The sequence below is a fragment of the Mesocricetus auratus genome, unplaced genomic scaffold (genome assembly GCF_017639785.1).
Source record: "Mesocricetus auratus isolate SY011 unplaced genomic scaffold, BCM_Maur_2.0 Super-Scaffold_100003, whole genome shotgun sequence".
Classification (NCBI taxonomy): Eukaryota; Metazoa; Chordata; class Mammalia; order Rodentia; family Cricetidae; genus Mesocricetus; species Mesocricetus auratus.
Window position 1 is genome coordinate 22,836,169 of NW_024429188.1, and position 20,443 is coordinate 22,856,611.

At 32.1% G+C, this 20,443-nt stretch overlaps 1 protein-coding gene across 5 annotated transcripts in view; it reads left to right on the forward strand.

Annotated features, from left to right (window-relative positions):
• The window catches only part of Cnksr2 (connector enhancer of kinase suppressor of Ras 2), a 222,923-nt gene that overhangs the window by 65,060 nt on the left and 137,420 nt on the right, over positions 1 to 20,443 (forward strand). For all 5 annotated transcript variants that reach the window (XM_005074247.4, XM_021229609.2, XM_005074246.4 and 2 more), the window contains exon 5: positions 9,932 to 9,973. In XM_005074247.4, coding sequence (XP_005074304.1) covers positions 9,932 to 9,973 — 42 coding nt within the window. The remainder of the gene's footprint in view (positions 1 to 9,931; positions 9,974 to 20,443) is intronic.

Genomic DNA, 20,443 nt, shown 5'->3' on the forward strand with positions numbered 1-20,443 from the left:
CCAAAGTATACATGCTAAATTAGTGTTTATTATCTACTGTATCATTTTCTCAAAATATTTTTGCTTCTGACATTTTTTCATTTTCATTCAACCCATGAACTATTTTGTCACATATTTTATTTCAAACATTTATAATTTTCTCCAAAATACCATAAGAAGTAAATTTTATCATTCTGCCTATGTAATATGAAGAAACAGTTGCAAAATGTTAGGTTAAGGAAACAGATGTAGAAATGTATGTTAGTAGATCTGGAGAGACCTTCATAGGGAATAAAATAAGCTTCAGAAGATATTTCCCGGTATGCTACCATTTGCAACATATGGTGATCACTCTTCTAAAATTTCAAACTAAAAGTAATACCAGTACATTTAAAAAGATTTTTCTATGACAGTTTTTGTGAAAACAGACGGCAATAGCATATCTAGTACCTATCACATAAATGTTTGCTGAAAAAATGCATACCTTTCCCCTTAAAAATTAACCAAAAGAAGGTTACAGAATTTCTAAGTTAGATTTAGTAACTACTCTGACACTAACAATGGCCTGAAAGAGAACTAACCAAAAAATACGAGTTTTACAATCCATTTATATTATGGCACATACAAAATTAGTTGCCCATATTCTAAGGTGGCGTATTCCTATTCCTTTTCCTCTTAGTCTTTGCACCTTTAGGGGAAAGGGTTATCACAATGATGACAATACCAACATCCTTCATAGTGATTTGAGGAAATTACCAACATAGGAATTACTGTGAAGAAGACCAGAGGCTCAAGAAAGAGACTTGATTTGAAGATAGGGAAATTTTTCCCCATTATAATCAAATCTACTTTTTCCCTCTCCAAATCCATGTGCACATTTCTAGTATCACTTAGAATCATTTGTACTTAAAACCAACAGTTTTGATCTCATATTAAACTTGGAAATCTGAGCCTTAAATATGAAATATAATGTCCCTGAACAGTGCAATACTACACAGAGTGTTTTAAAAGAAACTAGATGGGAGATCAAAGTATCTATAAAGATATTTTTTATTGGTTCTGAATCTACCATAGCTAACACTTTGTTGTTGTTGCTTTTTTGAGATAGGGTTTTTCCGTGTAGCTTTGGCACCTATCCTGGTACTCGCTCTGTAGACAAGGCTGGCCTCAATCTCACAGAGATCTGCCTGCCTCTGCCTCCTGAGTGCTGAGATTAAAGGCTTGCACCACCACCACCACCCAGCTCCATAGCTAACTCTTTATTGGTTCTGGTTTGCATATGTATCTAACACCTATTGAGTGTTGTGCAAGTTTTTTTTTCCAGATGTTTTTCAAATGTCTTTTGTGATGCCTTTCAATTAATTAATTCCCTTTGAAATATCTTACTGTTTTCTATTCCTCTCCTCAACTCATTGACTGTTTCAGTATATGCAATTTCTTTTCACCTAAATTGCATACATAAATGTTCAATTTCTGGATAGTTTCTGTACTTTCTACTAGGAATGAAATCTTCCCCCAGGTAATTTTCCTACACTTTTTAATCCCTCCCTCACATCTATCACCTCAGAAAAATTCTATTCCTCATGATGTTTTCTTTCAATCACTAAAAAGGAAAGGACTGTATATGTAGTTTAATACGTGCATATGAGGCACACACACACACGGCTCACAATCCCTCTCTGCAGTAGATGTATGTCTAAAAGGATTAGATTTGTTCTAATCTAATAAACATTGGGTTTATTAATTTTATTATAACTTATTAAATTGGCTATGTGAAAGCTTCATACACACATATAATGCATTATTTCTATCACCTGCCATCGTTTCTGAGACCCTTCCCCACACCCCATTTTACTTCCCTTTCCTCCTTACAAGTCTCTTTCTGTTGTTCTTGTCTTTTATATTTTGTAACTTGATGAATGTAATCAGCATCATCTGTGTTATCATGAATCTGGAGTTACGTATAAGAACATCTAGGCTCATCAGTGACGATAGACAGTGTCTGCCCTTGCCCCTGAATCCATCTGTAGCCAATAGTTCACTAGGAAGGTTTAGAGCCCCATGAGACCCATCTCAATCCATGATTGACCGTTGATAGTCCCAGTGTTTTGTAGGCCCAAAGCAGGCAGCTGCTGCTGCTATAAAATCACAATTACATGGGCTGTGTCATGTGTGGAAAATAGTATTTCACCGACCTTCTCCCCATCTTCCAGCTATTATATTCTTATAGTCTTTCCTTCCTGAATGTTTCTTGAGCAGTAGATGGGATGGTTTAGGGATAAACATTTGAACATCACTTGCTCTCAGGACCTAGTGCATCCATTAGTCTTTGCATAAGCTGCTGTTCATTACAAAGACTTTCAATTATTAAGGCTGAAATTAGCATCAGGTATTTTGTTATGTACTTGTAATTAAAGGAGAACCAGTGCCAGACTCTGTTGTGTTACCAACAGACAAGGATAGGAACTAACTAGGTAAACAAGGAGCACTAGTAATATTTTAATCATTTATTATGTATCAGACTGTGCCTAGATCATATTAAGATTGCATATTAGTCTCTACATAGGTTGTATGGCGTATTTTTCATACCTACATAAGATGAAATCAGCAAAATAACAAAAATACAGAGTTACTAGTTGAAGATATGGTTTTTTTAATAATATAGCACCTAAGATTGGGTCAGAATGACAGTCAACATCAAATAGGTATTTCAGGTGAATTTAGGCCCTAATGAGTAAAATAATTGATTGAAATGATACCTAATGGTATCAGCCTGAATAACTGATCAGAATTAAGTAACTAGAAAGAGCAATCTTGAATCCAACTTATAAAAATGAGATTAAAAAGAGTAGACCTAAACGAAGGTGGCAATAATCTGGGACTGACTATGTGCTGCAGTGTGAAGAATGACATCACACCTCTGAAAAAATGCACCCATATTTCTTGAAGTGAACAGACACCCTAGAAAATTAATGACAGTTTTTGTATTGAACTAGAAAATTAATGACATAGCTTTTGTATTAAACAACATTTGTTGTATATTCATGTTCATATCTATATTATTTTCCCCTTTTATGTGATTGGGGATTATATCACTAAAGATAAGAGAGATTATGCTGCAGTAGCAATCTAAAAATGTTAGTGGCTTCAATAGCTGTGGTCATAATCTACATCCACCCTGGTTGTTAGATCTGCTATATCATTTCTTCAGAGCCAAGTGTGAAAGGGTAGCCTCCTAGAATATTCCTGGTCATGATGACAGGTAAGTTAGAACATAGTGAACTGTGTCTTTTTTCATAGAGCTTCTAAGTGGAAGTAAGGCATAAAACATCACCTCAACAATTTATTCCCCACTACATATTATGTGTCTATGACTAAATTTAGTCACTCTAAAAAGTTTACTTCTCCTTTTAAAAGGCAGTGCATGTTCAGAAATGTCTAAGTGCGATCTGTTGAGAGGAAATAAATGGCTTGTTGAATTTTGCCCAAGTATCAAATTCTAGCTTGTGATAATTCAATGCTAGTATTAAGAAACTGTAAATGTACATCCAGTGTGTAATATATTTCCTTAGATGGCATATCAAATTAAGCCTGTAATTTGGGCTTCTGCTATTGCCTAGATTTATTAGGATTTTAGTATTCTGTCTTGATAGGCACTCAATTACTATTCTAGATTGATGACAAAGAAAATAGTACTTTTAAAATACTATACTTACTAAAATGGTATTATCTTACTCATTTTTCCAGGAAAATAGAAACTAAATAGATAGAAAATAAATGTGTTAATGAGTTTTTTAATGCCAATAGTAGGAACTTATTTGAATAAATTGTAATATCAGTTTTCTTCCAAAAAGGTGGGAATTCTTGAAGAATTAATGTTTAATGAATATCGTTGTTTATGATATTAGTGTTTATATTTGGTTGAACTGTTTAATTAAATTTTTCTCAAGAAAATTTCACTGCTATCATATAGATTTTTTCCTTAGGATAAGTTAGATTGTGTTTATAGTAAATAACTTGAACATCTGGAAGCTAGAAAGGCTTTATATTACTAAGAAATATTACCTTTGTTGTATTAATACAAACTTCTTGATATCTTTTATGCAATACAAAACTTCATGGAGAGAAAGGTTCAATTATTTTTATTATAAATATCTGCTGAGATCATGTACATTAAATTTAAAATCAAACTCACATCCAGAATGTTTTTAAAGCTGTGAAATGCAATCTTTTTTGTACAAAATAGAAGTGTGAAGAAACTGAATGTACTGCGTTTGGAATTTACATATTTTATTTTCAAATGGTGATGTTTGGAAGTTACATTTTCATAGCTCATTTGTAAAACTTTTATTATAGAAACTGAACATTGAAAAGCTGTGTAATTTTAAACATAGCCTCATTTTCAAAATTGTTACACCAAATTAATATGTATTGCAAATATAATATATTTAATATAACATAGTTTAATAATTTAATATAATATATTGTAGCCGGGCAGTGGTGGCGCAAGCCTTTAATCCCAGCACTCGGGAGGCAGAGGCAGGCGGATCTCTGTGAGTTCGAGGCCAGGCTGGACCGACAGCCTCCAAAACAATACAGAGAAACCCTGTCTCGTAAACTCCAAAAAATATATCTATATAATATATTGTACAGAGAATACATTGAAAATGTATTTATAATCTCCAAATGTGTAGATAAAGTGTATCTCTGTGAGCAATAGACAATGAGTATAGGTGAGGACAACAACAAAAAAAAATCACAGAAATAGAACATTTGTTAAGTAGAAAAGAATCTCGAGGTTATCTCATTTCATCTGCTTCCATTTCAGTCTATGTATAATAACTGCTAACATTTACATATTTTGTAATTTTCCAAACATTTCCATGTCAGTTGATGTTCATAGGCACATAGAGTTATTATTGTGATACTCATGACAATTCTGTGAGGTAAGTATAAACATTGCCATTATTTTTAATCTACTAATTACAGTTGTCTAGTCAAAAGAAAATTCATTGTTTTTTCTTGTATTATAGAGTGCAGCTTATTGTAGAAAATAGAAGCATTAAGTATAATAGCAAAAGATTTGATAATTAACTACATTGAAAGACATCTCATAGTTGCAGTTTTATTGCCAAGTAACTGTCTACTTGTGTGAGTTATTTACCTGCTTTATGTCTCTCTCTTTAGCTGTGAAGCTGTCTACTTTGGTCATGCCCACCCACATGCTTCCATTCTTTTTCTATTCTTTTCTCTATTACCTCTCAGGATCCCATATAAACTAATAAAAATAACTCGGAGTATAACTGACCCTTATAAATTAAATAGATAACCAGCCTCTTTCTTAAAATAATGATGGCAGGAAAACAAACAAGGCTTTGATAATTGGGCTGGTCAAAATAGTGGACAGTATGAGAAAACCTGTGCAAGATCTCGCCAGACAAAATCCCAGTATAGAGGGCATGAAGGTGAATACGTAACCCCACCAGTACCTGAGCAGTTGATGGCTGCTGGGAGAGGGAGAGTCGAGGACTTTTTTATAACACAACAGAGCAAGTCCCAATCCCAAGATGAGCTGGACAACAAACTAGAGTTGTGAGCCCAGTTCCAATGAATATATCTACAAAACATTCTAGCACCTAATGCTTAGGGAACATTGTGGAAAATGGCCAAAAGATTGTAAGAGGCATAGGATCAGGAACTTTTCTGTGAAATTGTATCTTCTAGTAATATCAGAAGTTACTCCCATGAAGCCTTAACCAACATGACTGCCTAAACTTAAGCCAAAGAAGAAAGGCATGGATATCTTTAAAGGATGTAGATTTCTCTATATGCAATACTATTTTCTTTCTAAAACTTGAGATGTTTTAGGAAAAGATTTGACCCCAAGTGTTAATAAAACCTGGACTATGAGAAGCAAGTATTTTAACATCTTATTTTGATAAAAATGAATTAGCTTACTAATAAAATTAGTCCTCCAGAGTATCTGGGGCTGTTTAAAAATTTACCATGATAAAAGAAATTACATAAAATTAGTGCCTAACAAAATATCATTTAATCATTTAATTTTTATTATTTACTCTGATAGCGGGTTACTATGTACTGACTGTTTCTTGGTTTTGTTAGACAGTTTTTAATATGCTATGGCTTCATCCTTGATAAAAGCTTCTGGATTTCAATAAGAAACAAACCAATGTGGACAAAACAAGGTAGAGATACAAATATGAGCAGTTATTCAAAATAGTGAGCTATAAAATAAGTATAGTGGAGGAAAAATGTATCAACTGGTAAATTATGCGAATATGTGCATCACAAGATCCTAAGGAATAGAGGACTGTTTAGAGTAACCCAGTGGCAGTGTTTTTAAACTGCTTACCAGTTTGTGAATTCTGGACATTTAATAATTTTTAGTTTTCCTCTATCATTTAGTAATCTTGAAAAATAGATAAACTTCTTCTAAAATATTATCGCACCAAAGATATCTTGGTAGTCTCCATTTGGGAGCCTACTGAATATATAATACAAGCAACCTATGATTGCATTTCAGCCTGGTCTCTGAGTAATTCTTATGTGGAAAGCTGAAATTTGAAATTGATTATATTGACTTAAATGTGTTTGACTTGCAGATACATTGCTCTTTTACAAAAGAAGTTTTTATTTGTGCTGCCAGTTAAAAGCTACCATTACTAATTGTTTCTAGGTAGAATTTATCTGCTTCCTCCCCTGCTCTTCCAGCCCTATAATTGTGTCGGTTAAACCAATCAAAGGAATCCCAAACGTCCTGATCTAATGTTTAAGGTTTTACATGTGAACACTTAAAAAGTAACAATCGAAAATCCATTTTTTCATAAAAATTCACTGAGAGTCATTTAGCTATGTTTATTTTAAATGGTAAGTTTAATTCTAACATCTGTATATGTTTTGTTGTACTGGTTGAAAATCTTAACTACCTTGGTCACCTGATGTCTGCTTCTTTAGAGTTTCTTTTTAAAAGATTACATCAGAATCATTGAGCATGTACCACTAGTTCATTTTCCAAATACTGTTAAATCTACAGTTATAAATGTAATAAGTTGAGACACTGTACCACAGCTGGTGGAAATTTTTCTAAGTTTGAAATTTGACTGAAACAAGGAATGCTTTAATCCAGTTGTATTGCATTTTATAAGAAGAGTGTTAACTTTTAAAAGTAAATAGTTGTCCTTTCATATAATTTCACGGCATTTATGCTTCTAAAAACATTAAACTTTAAAAAACCATTAAACTTGAAATGTCATGAAAACTGTGGATTCCTGTGTAGTTAGGGCACATCTGTGCAAATGCTATGTGATTTGGTTGCATTTCTGGTGCTGTAATTAAATACCTGAACATGAAGCAATGTAGGGAAGAAAGGGGCTTGTTCTATTAAGTAATTCCAGCTACAGTCCATCATGAAGAAGTCAAGGCAGGAACTTCAGTCACCTGACCACAACAAATTTACATTGAAGTGCAGAGAAATTAATGCTATGTTCTTTGCTTGCTTGTTTGTGCTCAGCTCAGTATTTCCATTCTTACGTCATTCAGAAATGTTGCCTAAGAAATGTCGTAAGCTGCAGAGAACTAGGTCTTCCTATATTAAGTTAATATTAATAGTAAACTATTTTACTAAATATATTTACCACCATTTGTAATTTTAAATTTCATATTAAAGCATTAAACAGATTGATATAATTGTCATTCCATAGTATTCCACAGTATTTAGTGTGTTTCCATCCATTGCGCTATTATCTTCTTGTGTATTCAGATTATTCTCTTTAGGAAATATGAATCTCTCCATGTTAACTCATAGATCAATACTAGTTACTTTAGATAGTTTCATTCTATTTTAAATCAAAATATGATTAAGTCTTACAGTATACTTCTAGTCTCATTGGAATTAGGCATTTTCCAAGAAGGCCTTGGAAATGGTATAACAAGACCACAAAACTGAAAAATTAATTTTTACTAAGTTGATCTTTGTTCCTATGCCTTCTCAATAGCAGAGATAAGAAATGTTACGTACATACATACATATTGCTAAGTAAGTAAAAAAACCCTTATACTCTCTTAATGTTTCACGTATGTAGGTATGTATGTATGTATGTACCTGCTTTCTACCTTCTAAAATAATAATTATTAATGATACAGGTCTAACAGAATGATACATGGCTTTTTGTTTTGTCATAAAGCATACAGAACATATTTGGTACATTAATACTATGTACAACAGGCAGAGGTTGTTAAAAATACTTTTGAGATTATTTTGACAGTTCTTTGTGTCATACCCACATTAGATACAGTGTTAAATTATTATCTTGTGTGATTATTATGCCTTTAGTAAGGTATATACATCATTATGCCACTACTAGAATATGCATTTAAATGGTATTTACTTTAAGGAGATTCCCTTTGAAGTTTGATTGTTTAATAATAGCCTATGATTCTGGGAAGGCAGATAGATAAATGATGAAACTTAAATCCATTGCCGAAGAAAAAGCATGGGGAGTCCAGGAAACCTCCCAGCTCTTTCCAAATTATCTGTTCCCAATGCAGTTGTGCTCAAAAATAATTTCTGTAACATTAAATTCTTCCAAATTTAGACAATATTATAAGTTCATTTTCCTTAACTTGGTTTCTCTGTATTATGTAATTCATAATTAGTTATCAAAAGTTGACTTTGTTTAAGATATATACAGACACTTAAATAACTATGTTGGTAGACCTACTTTTCTTCTTTAGCACGTGAGACTCAATCCTAAATAATACCCTTAGATTATGAAAGTAATCTACTTAACTTTTCCTCATAAAACCATGTCCTAATTATCCAGGTAAGGTGACATATGCCTTTAATTATAGCTACTCAAAAAACTGAGGCAGCCAGGCTTGACAATATAACAAGATTCACAATAAAATGCTCCTGATAAGTAAATGTGTTCTTCTGCTATGAGTATGTACCTGAAGATTATCTGAAGAAAGTATTTTGCTTAAATAATTATATAAAATAGGTCTTCTTTTTAAAATAAATTTCAGAGGAAACAAAACAGAATTATTTAAAATACATAGCAGTAGAAAATGGATTTTTGGGTAATGTGCCAAGTAATTGTTAATTGTTAATTTTGTATTTTTAAGTAAAAGTAATAGATTTTTTCAATTAAAAATATGATGCCAAGCAAGAGTAATATATTGCAACAGCATATTTATTACCTATGTGTAAGTCTCTGGGTCAAGCAGTTTATCTCATTTTCTCACCTAATTCTCTGATCACTCTTATTGGTTCATTACTAACACATATCATGCCTATGGTCAGTTTACACATTTCTTGTAGAAAATGACAAGCATTACGCTTCTAAGTAGAAGTTATCTTTTCATATTGTGACTTACTGGTTAACTAACAGCTGAGATAAAAATATAGTTGTCTTTTAAAATAATTCTTTACAATTTCAGAGATTCAAATTTATGTAAGAACTATAAACTTGTTATTTTAAATATATAATATATATTTGGTAGCTTGTGTCATTAAAAGTATAAAAGTATGATATTTTGATATGAATGTTGAAATATTATTAATAGTCTAACCTTAATAAGTCAATGGTTAAAATCTTGGAGATATTTTGACAGATTCATTTATCACAGGTAAAATTTTAGATAGAAAATGTCTAACAACTTTTTTTAATGTTTCAAAAAGTAGTCTTAACATCTACTGCACTTTGTTGTATGTGCTTAAAGTTAGGCAAACTAGAAAATATGCTTTAAGACAAAGTAACTAACCATCTAACCTTACCATTGGTTCTACTTGGGTAATAAAAAAAGTAAAATTTTCAAATTTTTCCAATTCTTATTTTAGTTTTTACTTGAAATGATAAGTTTTCTTAGTACATTTACTAAAAACATATTTTCAAATGAACACTAATTTTTCAACATTTGTTCTTGTTTTCAGGATTGCACTGTATATGAAACTGAGAATAAAATTCTTCACGTGGTAAGTAGATTTAGATATATTGTATCATTATTGCACAATATTTACTTGACAATTAAAAGAATATGACTTGCAAAAAGTAATCCATAATAAAAAATAAATCTGCTAACCTACATTAGTTAAATATGTTTTAGGAAATCTATAAAAAATCAAAACATGTTAGTTTAAGTCATGTTGTTTTAGCTAATAGAAAAATATGATCTAATAATATTTGAATATTATAAAATGAGGCAAGATTGGAGTCAAATAAAATTATCTTGAAAACAGAATTGGAGAGGTGAACTTTTCTCGTTAATTTATGATTTAAAATATATCAGAACAAGGAATTTTCTTCAATAATGTGGGTAATTTATTATTATGTTCATTTGGATATTTCCTAAGACCATCAAACTTCTTTGCTCTGATCTTATACAACCAGGCTTCTAGCTGGCAATTTGTCAGTATTTGTTGAATCCACTAGTTTCTTTTTTACATTTATTTATTATGTTGATGATGGGTGAGGTATGAATACATGCCACAGTAGAGATCAGAGGAAAGTTTGCAGTCTCATTGGAATTTTGCCTTGTGTTTTATTTTGAGAAATGAGTTATTGTTATATTATACTCAGTGAAGAGTTATCTCTTGTTAGCAGATACCTTACTTCTTTACTTTTTGTAAATCTACTTTCTAATTTTTTAATACCTTCTTCACTTCTGCTAAGAGAATACAGTACACCTGCAGTTATTACGTGGTAGTAAAAATCCACATGCCTTGTTCATGATTTGGGGATTTATTAATCAGATTTTGGGATTTACTAATCATTTTGATATTCATAAAATATTGTATTTCATAAATGATCCATATCTAAAATATTTTGCCTAAATATATGGGGGGAAAACTTGAACACAGAATGGCAACAGTGCTGACTTAATGTTCTTCCCCTCACTCTGTAGCAGTGATGACTTTTGTCATTTCTTTGGGGTGGTCTCAAGAATGAACTACTAATGAACTCTTCTCTAATTTGGTCTAGGAAGAAAGAAATAACTATCCTAATTCTTTTTAGGTACTAATATCCATAGATTCTAGAGAACAGAAAGGAAATAATATTTATTTATTTAAGATAGATACATGTGTATATATATTCCCAGCATTAGCTTAAATTCTATAAGCATATTACAGGTTGAGTAGTAATCCTGAAGAAGTGAGTTCTCTCCTACAATGTGTGTTCCAGAGTTCAAACTCAGGTCATCAGACTTGGCAGCAAATGCTTTTTTAACCTCTGAACCATCTCACCAGCTCCAAAAATCTAAACTTTTTAACCATACATATGAAGCCAAAGATACTGTAAATGGAAAATTCCATACCTGACCTCATATGATGGGGCTCATTAGAAATTGAGGCTCACAACACAACTAATCCAACATCACCAAGGAAAAAAATGACTCTGACCTCAACAGAAGTTCTGATCTATCTTTTTCTTATATCTAATGCAAGAATATCTTCAAAGGATAATGAAATGGCATTATGGGGGCCAGCTGTAGGTTCTGCATAAGAACTGTGTATATTACTAACCATGGTTGATGTCTTTAATTAATTTGCTTATTCCCTCTGTAATATAAAGACATTACTAAAATATCCCCCAAAATGTCTGTAGATAATCTGTGTGTGTCACCATGAAAAAAGATAGAGATATGTTGATCTGTAATACAGAAAGTAAATTGTTGAAGAAATGGGAGAGCAGAGTGAGTATAAAACTTCTCACAGAAGAATGTGGTATTGGAATGGCCACTATGTATGATGTAAAGAACTGTTAAAGTACTATGCTAAAATGCTGAACAAAATGACACATAAAAGCCAGGCGTTGGTGGCACACACCTTTAATCCCAGCACTCAAGAGGCAGAGGCAGGTGAATTTCTGAGTTCGAGGCCAGTCTGGTCTACAGAGTGAGTGCCATGACAGAGTCCAAAGCAATACAGAGAAACCCTGTCTCAAAAAACAAAACAAAATGGTGCATAAATTAAAAACTGAAAATCTCAGTTACATATTTAAGTAGTGAACTCACTACATTGTAATCAACACCCTACACTTAATGTGCTAATTACAATGAAACAAGGGTGGATCTACCTCAGTGAATTGTAACTTAAAGGGAACTGTGAGTATTTCCTGTGCTAGGTGTAGAAGTTTGAAAAAAGACTCATCATGTAAGTTTCCAAGATTTGTTGTGATAAAGTTTCTGCTTATGGGAAAATGAAACTATTCACTTAAATAGATATCAAAGGCTATATTATCATTGAGACTCTAATTGTTCATTCATTGGCTGGCAGTAAAATATTCAAAATGGTTCTGAATCAAGATGATCATGATAATAGTTACAATGAAGATGACATTTTTAACACAGCAGAGAAAGTGCCTATTGTTGACACAGTGAAAACAGATAATGGGCTTATTCGAGGAATAGAGAAATGTTCATTTATAACAGAACAAGAAATTATAATAGTTCATAATATCAAGGAGAGACTTCTGAGACAAAATCTGTTTTTAATGGGGGCAGATGAGTCTGGAAGAACCATTTAAAAGGTATCCAGTACAGTGCTCCCTTATCCCTAAGAGACCTAGTCCTTGATCCTGTAACAGTGCCTAGCTAATCCAGTGGCCCTCAACCTTTGGGGCTGAGTGGCCAGTGGTTGCCTAAGACTGTCAGAAAACACAGATATTTACATTGTAATTAATAATAGTCACAAATTGACAGTTGTGAAGTAACAATGAAAATAATTTTATGGTTGGGAAGTCACCTTAACATGAAGAACTGTATTAAACGGTTGTCTTTCTTCTTTGCTAAAACAATAAAACAGTTTTTGCAATAACCTTTTAATCATGACACATTGTAAGTACAGATCAAAAACCTGTATTTGTTTATTACTTCTACAGAAAAAAGCTAATAATAGATATTTTGATCATGCTTAATTGTGTCAGTTACTCTGAACATTAATTTTCACTGTGTCAGTGGTATATCTTATTTTTACTATTGTATACAATGGCTCCTTTGTGATCTCACATGAACTTAGTGTAAACAATGAGAGTTGTATCAGATGGTCACTGGTTAGTCTTGTGAATTGCTGAAATATTGACACCATTTTTTCTGCTGGTTTTGTGTACATAACTTTTTTGCCGGAAGAGTATCTGAAATAACAAAATTGACACATAAATAAATAAAACACACATGGACTTGGTATCTCACTTGGATCACATTCCAAAGTTGTTTGATCGTGTGTGAGCAAATTTTCCACAACAAAATAATTCTTAATGGGAAACACATAATGCTCCAAAGCATTTTATAAGATAAACAGCGTACCCATATTTCATTTAATCACAATTTTACAGTGGGTGAAACTATGCAAATATTAAAATATTTGAGTGCTAAATTTGAACATAAATCTGATGTAGAGGTCCATGCTCTTTTTGGATCTATTAGTTACTGTCCATTCTAGTTCCCTGAGCCCTTGTCAACTGTATTGTCCTGTTTCCTGTGGAACTCAGGCCTACTAATTATCTATGCATGTTGTTTCATGAGAAGACCTGTCATGTCCTATATTTTTTATTTCCTTTAAGTGACTGTCTAATTGGTGTTGAATTTTCTGTAGCAATGACTCTTCATTCTGAACTGTTGAATTTACTTAATTAAACTTTGATCTGCTGTTATAGGTTCTTATGTTTACTTCATGGCTTTTGAGGTCAGTGTGTGTGTGTGTCATGATTTTTCTCTTTGTGTAGTTCTTCAGGAATAATCTCTGATTTGTATCAAAAAACTTGTATCAATTTCCCCTATGTATTGGCTGTTAGAAACCTAAGATTGAAGTAGTTAATAGTTGCAACCATTTTAGATATTAGCTTCATTTTAAGTTCTCATTTATAGTCATGATTTCTATTTGCTTTTTGTTTTTTTACTTGATGTAAATATGGTATATGTTTTCACACATAATAAGGTACGTTGATTAATAGGAAGAATAGGTTCAGTAGAGGAAAATGCAGTATTCAAATGTTGACAAAGTAATTCAAAACAATAATTGCTAGAGTGATATGACAATAAAAAATGTTTCTGAAAAATTCAGATGCCACACTATGACAGGATAGCAGATGTGAACGTTTTATTATTTTATTAATTTTTTCATGTATTATATTCGATTATGCTTTTCACCTGCCCCAATTCTTACCAGATCCTCCCCACCTCCCCACTCACCCAAACAGAAATTAATTTAAAGATAATGTCCTTGTCTAATTTCGATTTTTTTAAGGAAATAAGCTCTTTCAGATTATAAAGTAGTTCTTGAAATTTTATTTAAAACTAAAATAAATAATAATCATTTCTATTTAAAACTAACTTTTTCTTAGATAAATTTCTAATGATGAACTTATTATTTGTTAATTGAAATTATATTAGTAAATTCTATTTACCTTTCTTTTCACATGTCATATTATGAGGTACGTGCTATTACAAATGAGTGACACAATAAATAATACTTCAAAAACATTTAAAATAAATGCAGTTTGTTTCCTTAGGAAAGTTCTACACCCTAGCTATTAAGAAGTTTAACATCCTGTCTGGTGATGATGGATACATTGATAGCATCGGGCCATGTCAGTTCAGCTCAGAATGCTATTCTATGCCATGTTATTATACTTCCCATCCATACTCCACTAAAAATGTCAACTAATAAAACTCTTAACGATTTTTATGATGCATTTGGAAGAAAAAATTCATAGGACACTGACTGGCAATTCAAATTTTATAATTTTTGGATTACATAAAATATTCTGATATGATTGAAACCAAATAAGTAGGTGGACATGGTGACTCACAACTTTAATCCTAACACTTGGAAGGCAGAGGCAGGCAGAAGTCTGTTAATTCATGCCTAGCCTCATCTGCATAGTAAGTTTCCAAGCACACCAAAAGTGAAACCCTCTCTTTTTATAAAAGGTATAAAAAAGCAAATTTCAATGGTACATATAGTATAACAATTGTTTGAATATATTTATACTAAATGAGTTGAAGATGTTTGTAATAGACTAGATCTTAGTTTGTGTGGAAGGGATAGGAAGCAGCTGTCAAGAGGAAGGCAATGATTATATATGGAAAGCTACAAAAGCTTACAAATTGCATAAGGAAATACAGGTATTATTGCACCCTTTAACACACCTGGGAAAAGTTAGAGAGCTAAGGAAAGTTGTAAGATGTCTTTTTTTTTAACTAGGTCAATATGTAAAGATTAGTTAACAAAAAAACAGAAAGAACAAATAAAATATCATCTAATACACTACAATATTAAAATAATACTACTGTATGAAGTAGGCTTATTAAGTATGTTTAATGTCCACAATAAGAGTCAAAAGAATGCTGCCTGTTTTAAAAAGAGATATAAAGAATGTAGTTTCAATGTAAACAGAGACCAAGTGAGCTAAGAGAATGGTTATATTAAAAATAACAAAACTGAAATAGAAGAAAGACCACACTAAATTCACTAAAATGAAAATCAGATATTAAAGAAAATTTGAGAATGAGACACAAAGTGAACTTTAATATTATAGTACTAAGATATTTACATATTCAGAAAATGGCAAATATGAGAGAAAGGTTTTAGAGGATAACTTTTAGTTAATTTATCACCAACTCTTTTTAAGAAAGAAAACAATAATTAAGGCTATAATAGAATAATTTTGGACTAGAATTTCGATATTCACCAACGTTAGAAAATGTTTTAAAAGGACAATTATTTCAAGATATTATTATAGTAATATTTCAGAGTTATAATAGCAAGAAGTAACCTTGCATTAATTCAACCAGAGGGACTAGAGAAATTGAGAAATTGAGGCAGGAGGATCATAAGCTACAGGTCAACCTGGGCTACATAGTGGGGAGGGAGGGAGAGTGAATATGAATATGAATGAATATATTTCCTGAAGACAGTAGATGAAAAACTGCAGTTATTTTAAAGAAAAGCAATGGCCAAGGCTAATGTGCAAAACCAAATAAAAATATGTTTTTATATTAAGTTTAATAAAATTCTTTTTTAATAAATGTGTTAGGATAAGATTATTAAATAAGTGAAACAAAATAAGCCAAATTCCAGAATAGGAAAGTACAGGATGGCAAAGAATACATAACAAATAAGCACAGATGAGATGTTTAAGAACAAAAAAGTACATAGAATATTAATTAATTTTAAATGATAATTTTAACTATCAAAAGATAATGTACATACCCTAAGTTTCATGTATTTTTCAAAGTGACAATCTCCACATTGTGTATTAAATTATATCAGCTATTAGTACTTATCAGAGGCAGTTTATCCTTTAGATATCAAGGAATTTTTGTAAAGCAGTAATACAATGTGATTTCTATGTATTCATACACATACTTTTAAATATACTCATGTGCAGATAGGAACCCTCATGAAAATAGAATGGGCTTATTTTTTGCTATACATGTATAATATCAAATCCTTTTCAGAAAGCAAATTTGACATACTTTCAAGTCTCTGAAATATTAATTTTAGTATTTACATAGTATTTTGTAATTTTCTTATGCCATCATTTTGAGTGTTATGTACAAACCAACTCATTTTGGATCTCAGGGGGAAAAACTGCTATCATCTCTCTATTATAGATGAAAAAATTTAAGCATAGAATGGTTAAGTTTCATGAAATGACAGAAAGCATTTTTGATCAGTTAAGAAGTCAATGCATCCTCTACTCCTAAGGTTCAGGGAAAATCATTGAAGAGAGAGTAGAAATATTATAAGAACCAGTGGTCCAAGATGCCTGCCGCTAGATAGTTTCTTCTATGCATGACAGGGAAGGTGCACCTATGAAATCTCAACAGTATGGTGCTTTAGCAGATCTGCAGAATGATATTACCAGGTGGCATGCCAATGCGGAGGGAGGAAATTACACTAGGTCCCACTCACAGGTGATGAGCCACAGGCAGTCAGTTTCTGCTATGAGAATAAGAATCCATTTTCTCCAGGGAAATCTCACTGATGAGCCACAGGCAGTCAGTTTCTGCTATGAGAATAAGAATCCATTTTCTCCAGGGAAATCTCACTGATAGGTTATCCAATCTCAAGTGGTCATCCTTAAACATAAATGCAATACTAAATGTACCTTTTAGGTTAGGTGAGGGCACACAAAATTAGATAGGAGAGATGAAGAAGTGGAAATGGTGTAAATACAGTACTCATGTATGAAATTCCAAAATAAAAACCCACATGCCTATACTTTCCTGGGAATGAAATCTAGATTAAGTTATGGAATACAAATAACATTTTCTATAGGAAATGTTCAAAGAAGCATGATACATAATAACGAAAAATAAGACATAGAGTAATACGGCAGTCAACTATGGAACATTTATATAAGATTTACTATTCCCAGTTACTGACTGAAATTGTTCAGGAATATATAATTTATGAATAAATTATAAATATCCCAAAAATATTCATTGGCAAGTGTTAAAGGAAAGATTCTAAGTTATAATGCTAAGTAAATCATAAGCACAGAATAAATCATTACTATTAAAATTTTAAGTGAATATTCTAGAATAGTAGTATTTATTATATTTGCTTAGAAAGATGAGAACTGAAACTTTAGCTTCAAGTAATTTCCTGCTTTTAGTTAATTTGTGGTATTCTTGTGATGAAAATAAGAAAATTTATATTTTATTCTACTGTAGCTATACTTCTGATGGAATTAAGGCTTAATTTCATATTCATATGGGTAAAATAGTCAAAACTGGTTTGAGAATAAAGTTTAGGGACAAATTTGATGTTTCACTTTTCTCATCTGTAAAATCAGAGAAATCTGAATAAAAGGTACTGTGGAAGGAGAATTTGTTTGTAGAATTGTACACGGATGTGTATTAATCTAAAATATGACAACAAAAGAAAAGAGACTGAAATATTGGAGGGGATGTTGCCATTAGATCCAGTTGTCAAAAACAGAAGGATATCATGGGAAACAATGCAGATAATTAATGTACTGTATACAGGAGAGATCAACATTTTCTTATAAGTCTAAATTTCCATGAGCGAGGTCGCTTCTGTCTTACATGTTCCTTGACATGTGGAACATCTGTTTTGCTATGCTAACACACGTGTTTTATATGGTAAAATGGCATCAGAAAATGTGGAACTTTTTCAGTTCCAGGCTTTTATCCTCATCCCCACCTCTCACTGAAGACTTTCCATTTGGAAAAACTATTGCAGGTCTTGACCTTTTGCAGACTTACTGTAATTGTTGCAACCCTAGTGATCTCATTTGTAAGCCTGATAAACTCTTGAAAAATCCCAGGTCATATGTGTTCATTAAAGTCACACTGCTTAAATCAAACTATTTTGATATCAAATAACATTTTTTAAAAATAGCCAGCAGTGTGATCTTTGTACACGCAATAGGAAGAATAATGCATATTTTCCTATTTTATGTAATGTTTTCCCATTCAAAACTGTGTTCCTCCTTTTCCTTCTCAACTCTTCTACCCTTCTCCCTCTTCTGTTCCCTCTACCTCTCTGTGCCTCCCTCTCCTCTTTTCTCCATTCTAGTTACTTTTCCCCCAACCTGTTTTTCTTCATTCATTTAACTTTGATAATGAATTTGACTACTTTTTGTTATTTTTTATTTCATAAACATTTTTATATAATTTTGTACCTGCAAGTTTATTAATTTTTCGTAACATCCAGCTAATCTGAGATTCTTTTGCATTGTCAGCTGTCTAGACGAAAGGAGACAAAGCCAACCATTGGATATAAGAGAAGAGCCAGGCAAAGGAAGTAAAGAGCACATTTTAGTATTTGCCTTCACACTGATAGGATGTATTATATAACAGTTTCCTGTGCTAATTGTCCCAAACCTTAAAGATTATTAAGCATTCCCTATGATGTAGTAAAAGTGATCATATTTAATCTTTTAGCTTTCTTGAATGCAGTAGAATGCTAAGGACTTTCAGATTCATATTTTTTATATTTATTTTCAGAAGTTCTCTGATCTGTGAAAAGGCAGCTTTTATCAATTATAACTAGAAATCCCCTCTTAAAGCTGTTATCTTGGTCCAAATGTAAATTGAATTTTCATATGCTTGAAATTTCATTGTGCCTATCACATTTAAGCATATAAGTTCTAGATATTCCCATTAATATGATTTCTAATATTGAGTTTTCTAGATGAAAAGCATTATGATGCTTCTTGACATATATTAATTACAGTTAATGTCATCCTGCTAACTTGGCCTCAATTCACCCTTTGTAGTCAACCTAAAGATATATGGTAACACTGTTACTGAGCCAGAAATTGGTTTCCAGAGTGTTTTATTCGATTTTGAACTTCAGTGATTAGTAACATTAGAAACTATTTTAACTATAAATTAATCTCTCTGGGCAAAAGAGATGCCTGAACAGTTCAGAGTACTTGCTACTCTTACAAAGGATCTGGTTTCGGTTCCAAGCACCTACATTGTAGTTCCCAATCATCTGTATTCCTGGTACTGTGGGATTCAATACCTTCTGGCCTTCTTAGGCACCAGGCGCATACATGTTGCACAGACTTACATATAAGCATAACACATAAAATAAAAATAAGTAAATCTTTTAAAAAATTAACTCCTCACTAAATGTTACCCATGCCAAAAGGACAAAGGAGAAATACAAGTATATGATAGAGTTAGAAAATGTTTGCCTTTCCTAGGTCAAAAGGAATAACTTGCATTCTTAAAAAATATGCAGCCCACATGAAGAAGGTAACATGATACTGTTCCTTTTTATGATGTTTATAGACAGTGAATGGGAAAGTAGTATATTTCTGTAAGTATTCTTGGTGATGTTATGTTTGCTGAATGTGTTATGCATTGCAGAATACTTTAATATTTAGACTGACTCTGGGGGTACAATCATCATCCTCATAAAGTATTTGTTTATATTGAGTACTAATGTAATGTAGTAGAAAGGGCACTGATGAGAGGTGAAAAGAAATCAGTGTCCTGACTCCAATTTGACACTTACTGTCTGTGAACAAGCTTAAATTAACCTTTCTAATTAACTTGAGGGATTGGACTAGCTGTAATTTCTTAGGACTAAATGCCTCAGCTATTTTATGATAAAAATCACAAAATCATGTGAAAGCAAGTGGCCACGCAAAGGGCTAAGTTTGAGGATAATCTTTTCTGGTACCGTTCTGTATATGATCAAAGACACTAGATTTTTAAAAGTACAGCTAAGTTGCTGTAAAATTAATTTTCAAGATAATTGAATCAGTTTGGAAACAGAAACTGCACAGTGACTTAAACAGGGGAAGTTTGATACAAATAATTATTAACCTATATTAGGAATGTCTGGTATGATATCAAGGGAATCCTAAACCATCCCTGAAGTTGAAGAGAAATGAGTACCCAGTAAAAGACAGAGCAATCAGCCCCAGGGCTTAGAAGGTGTGATTGCAGCCTCCTA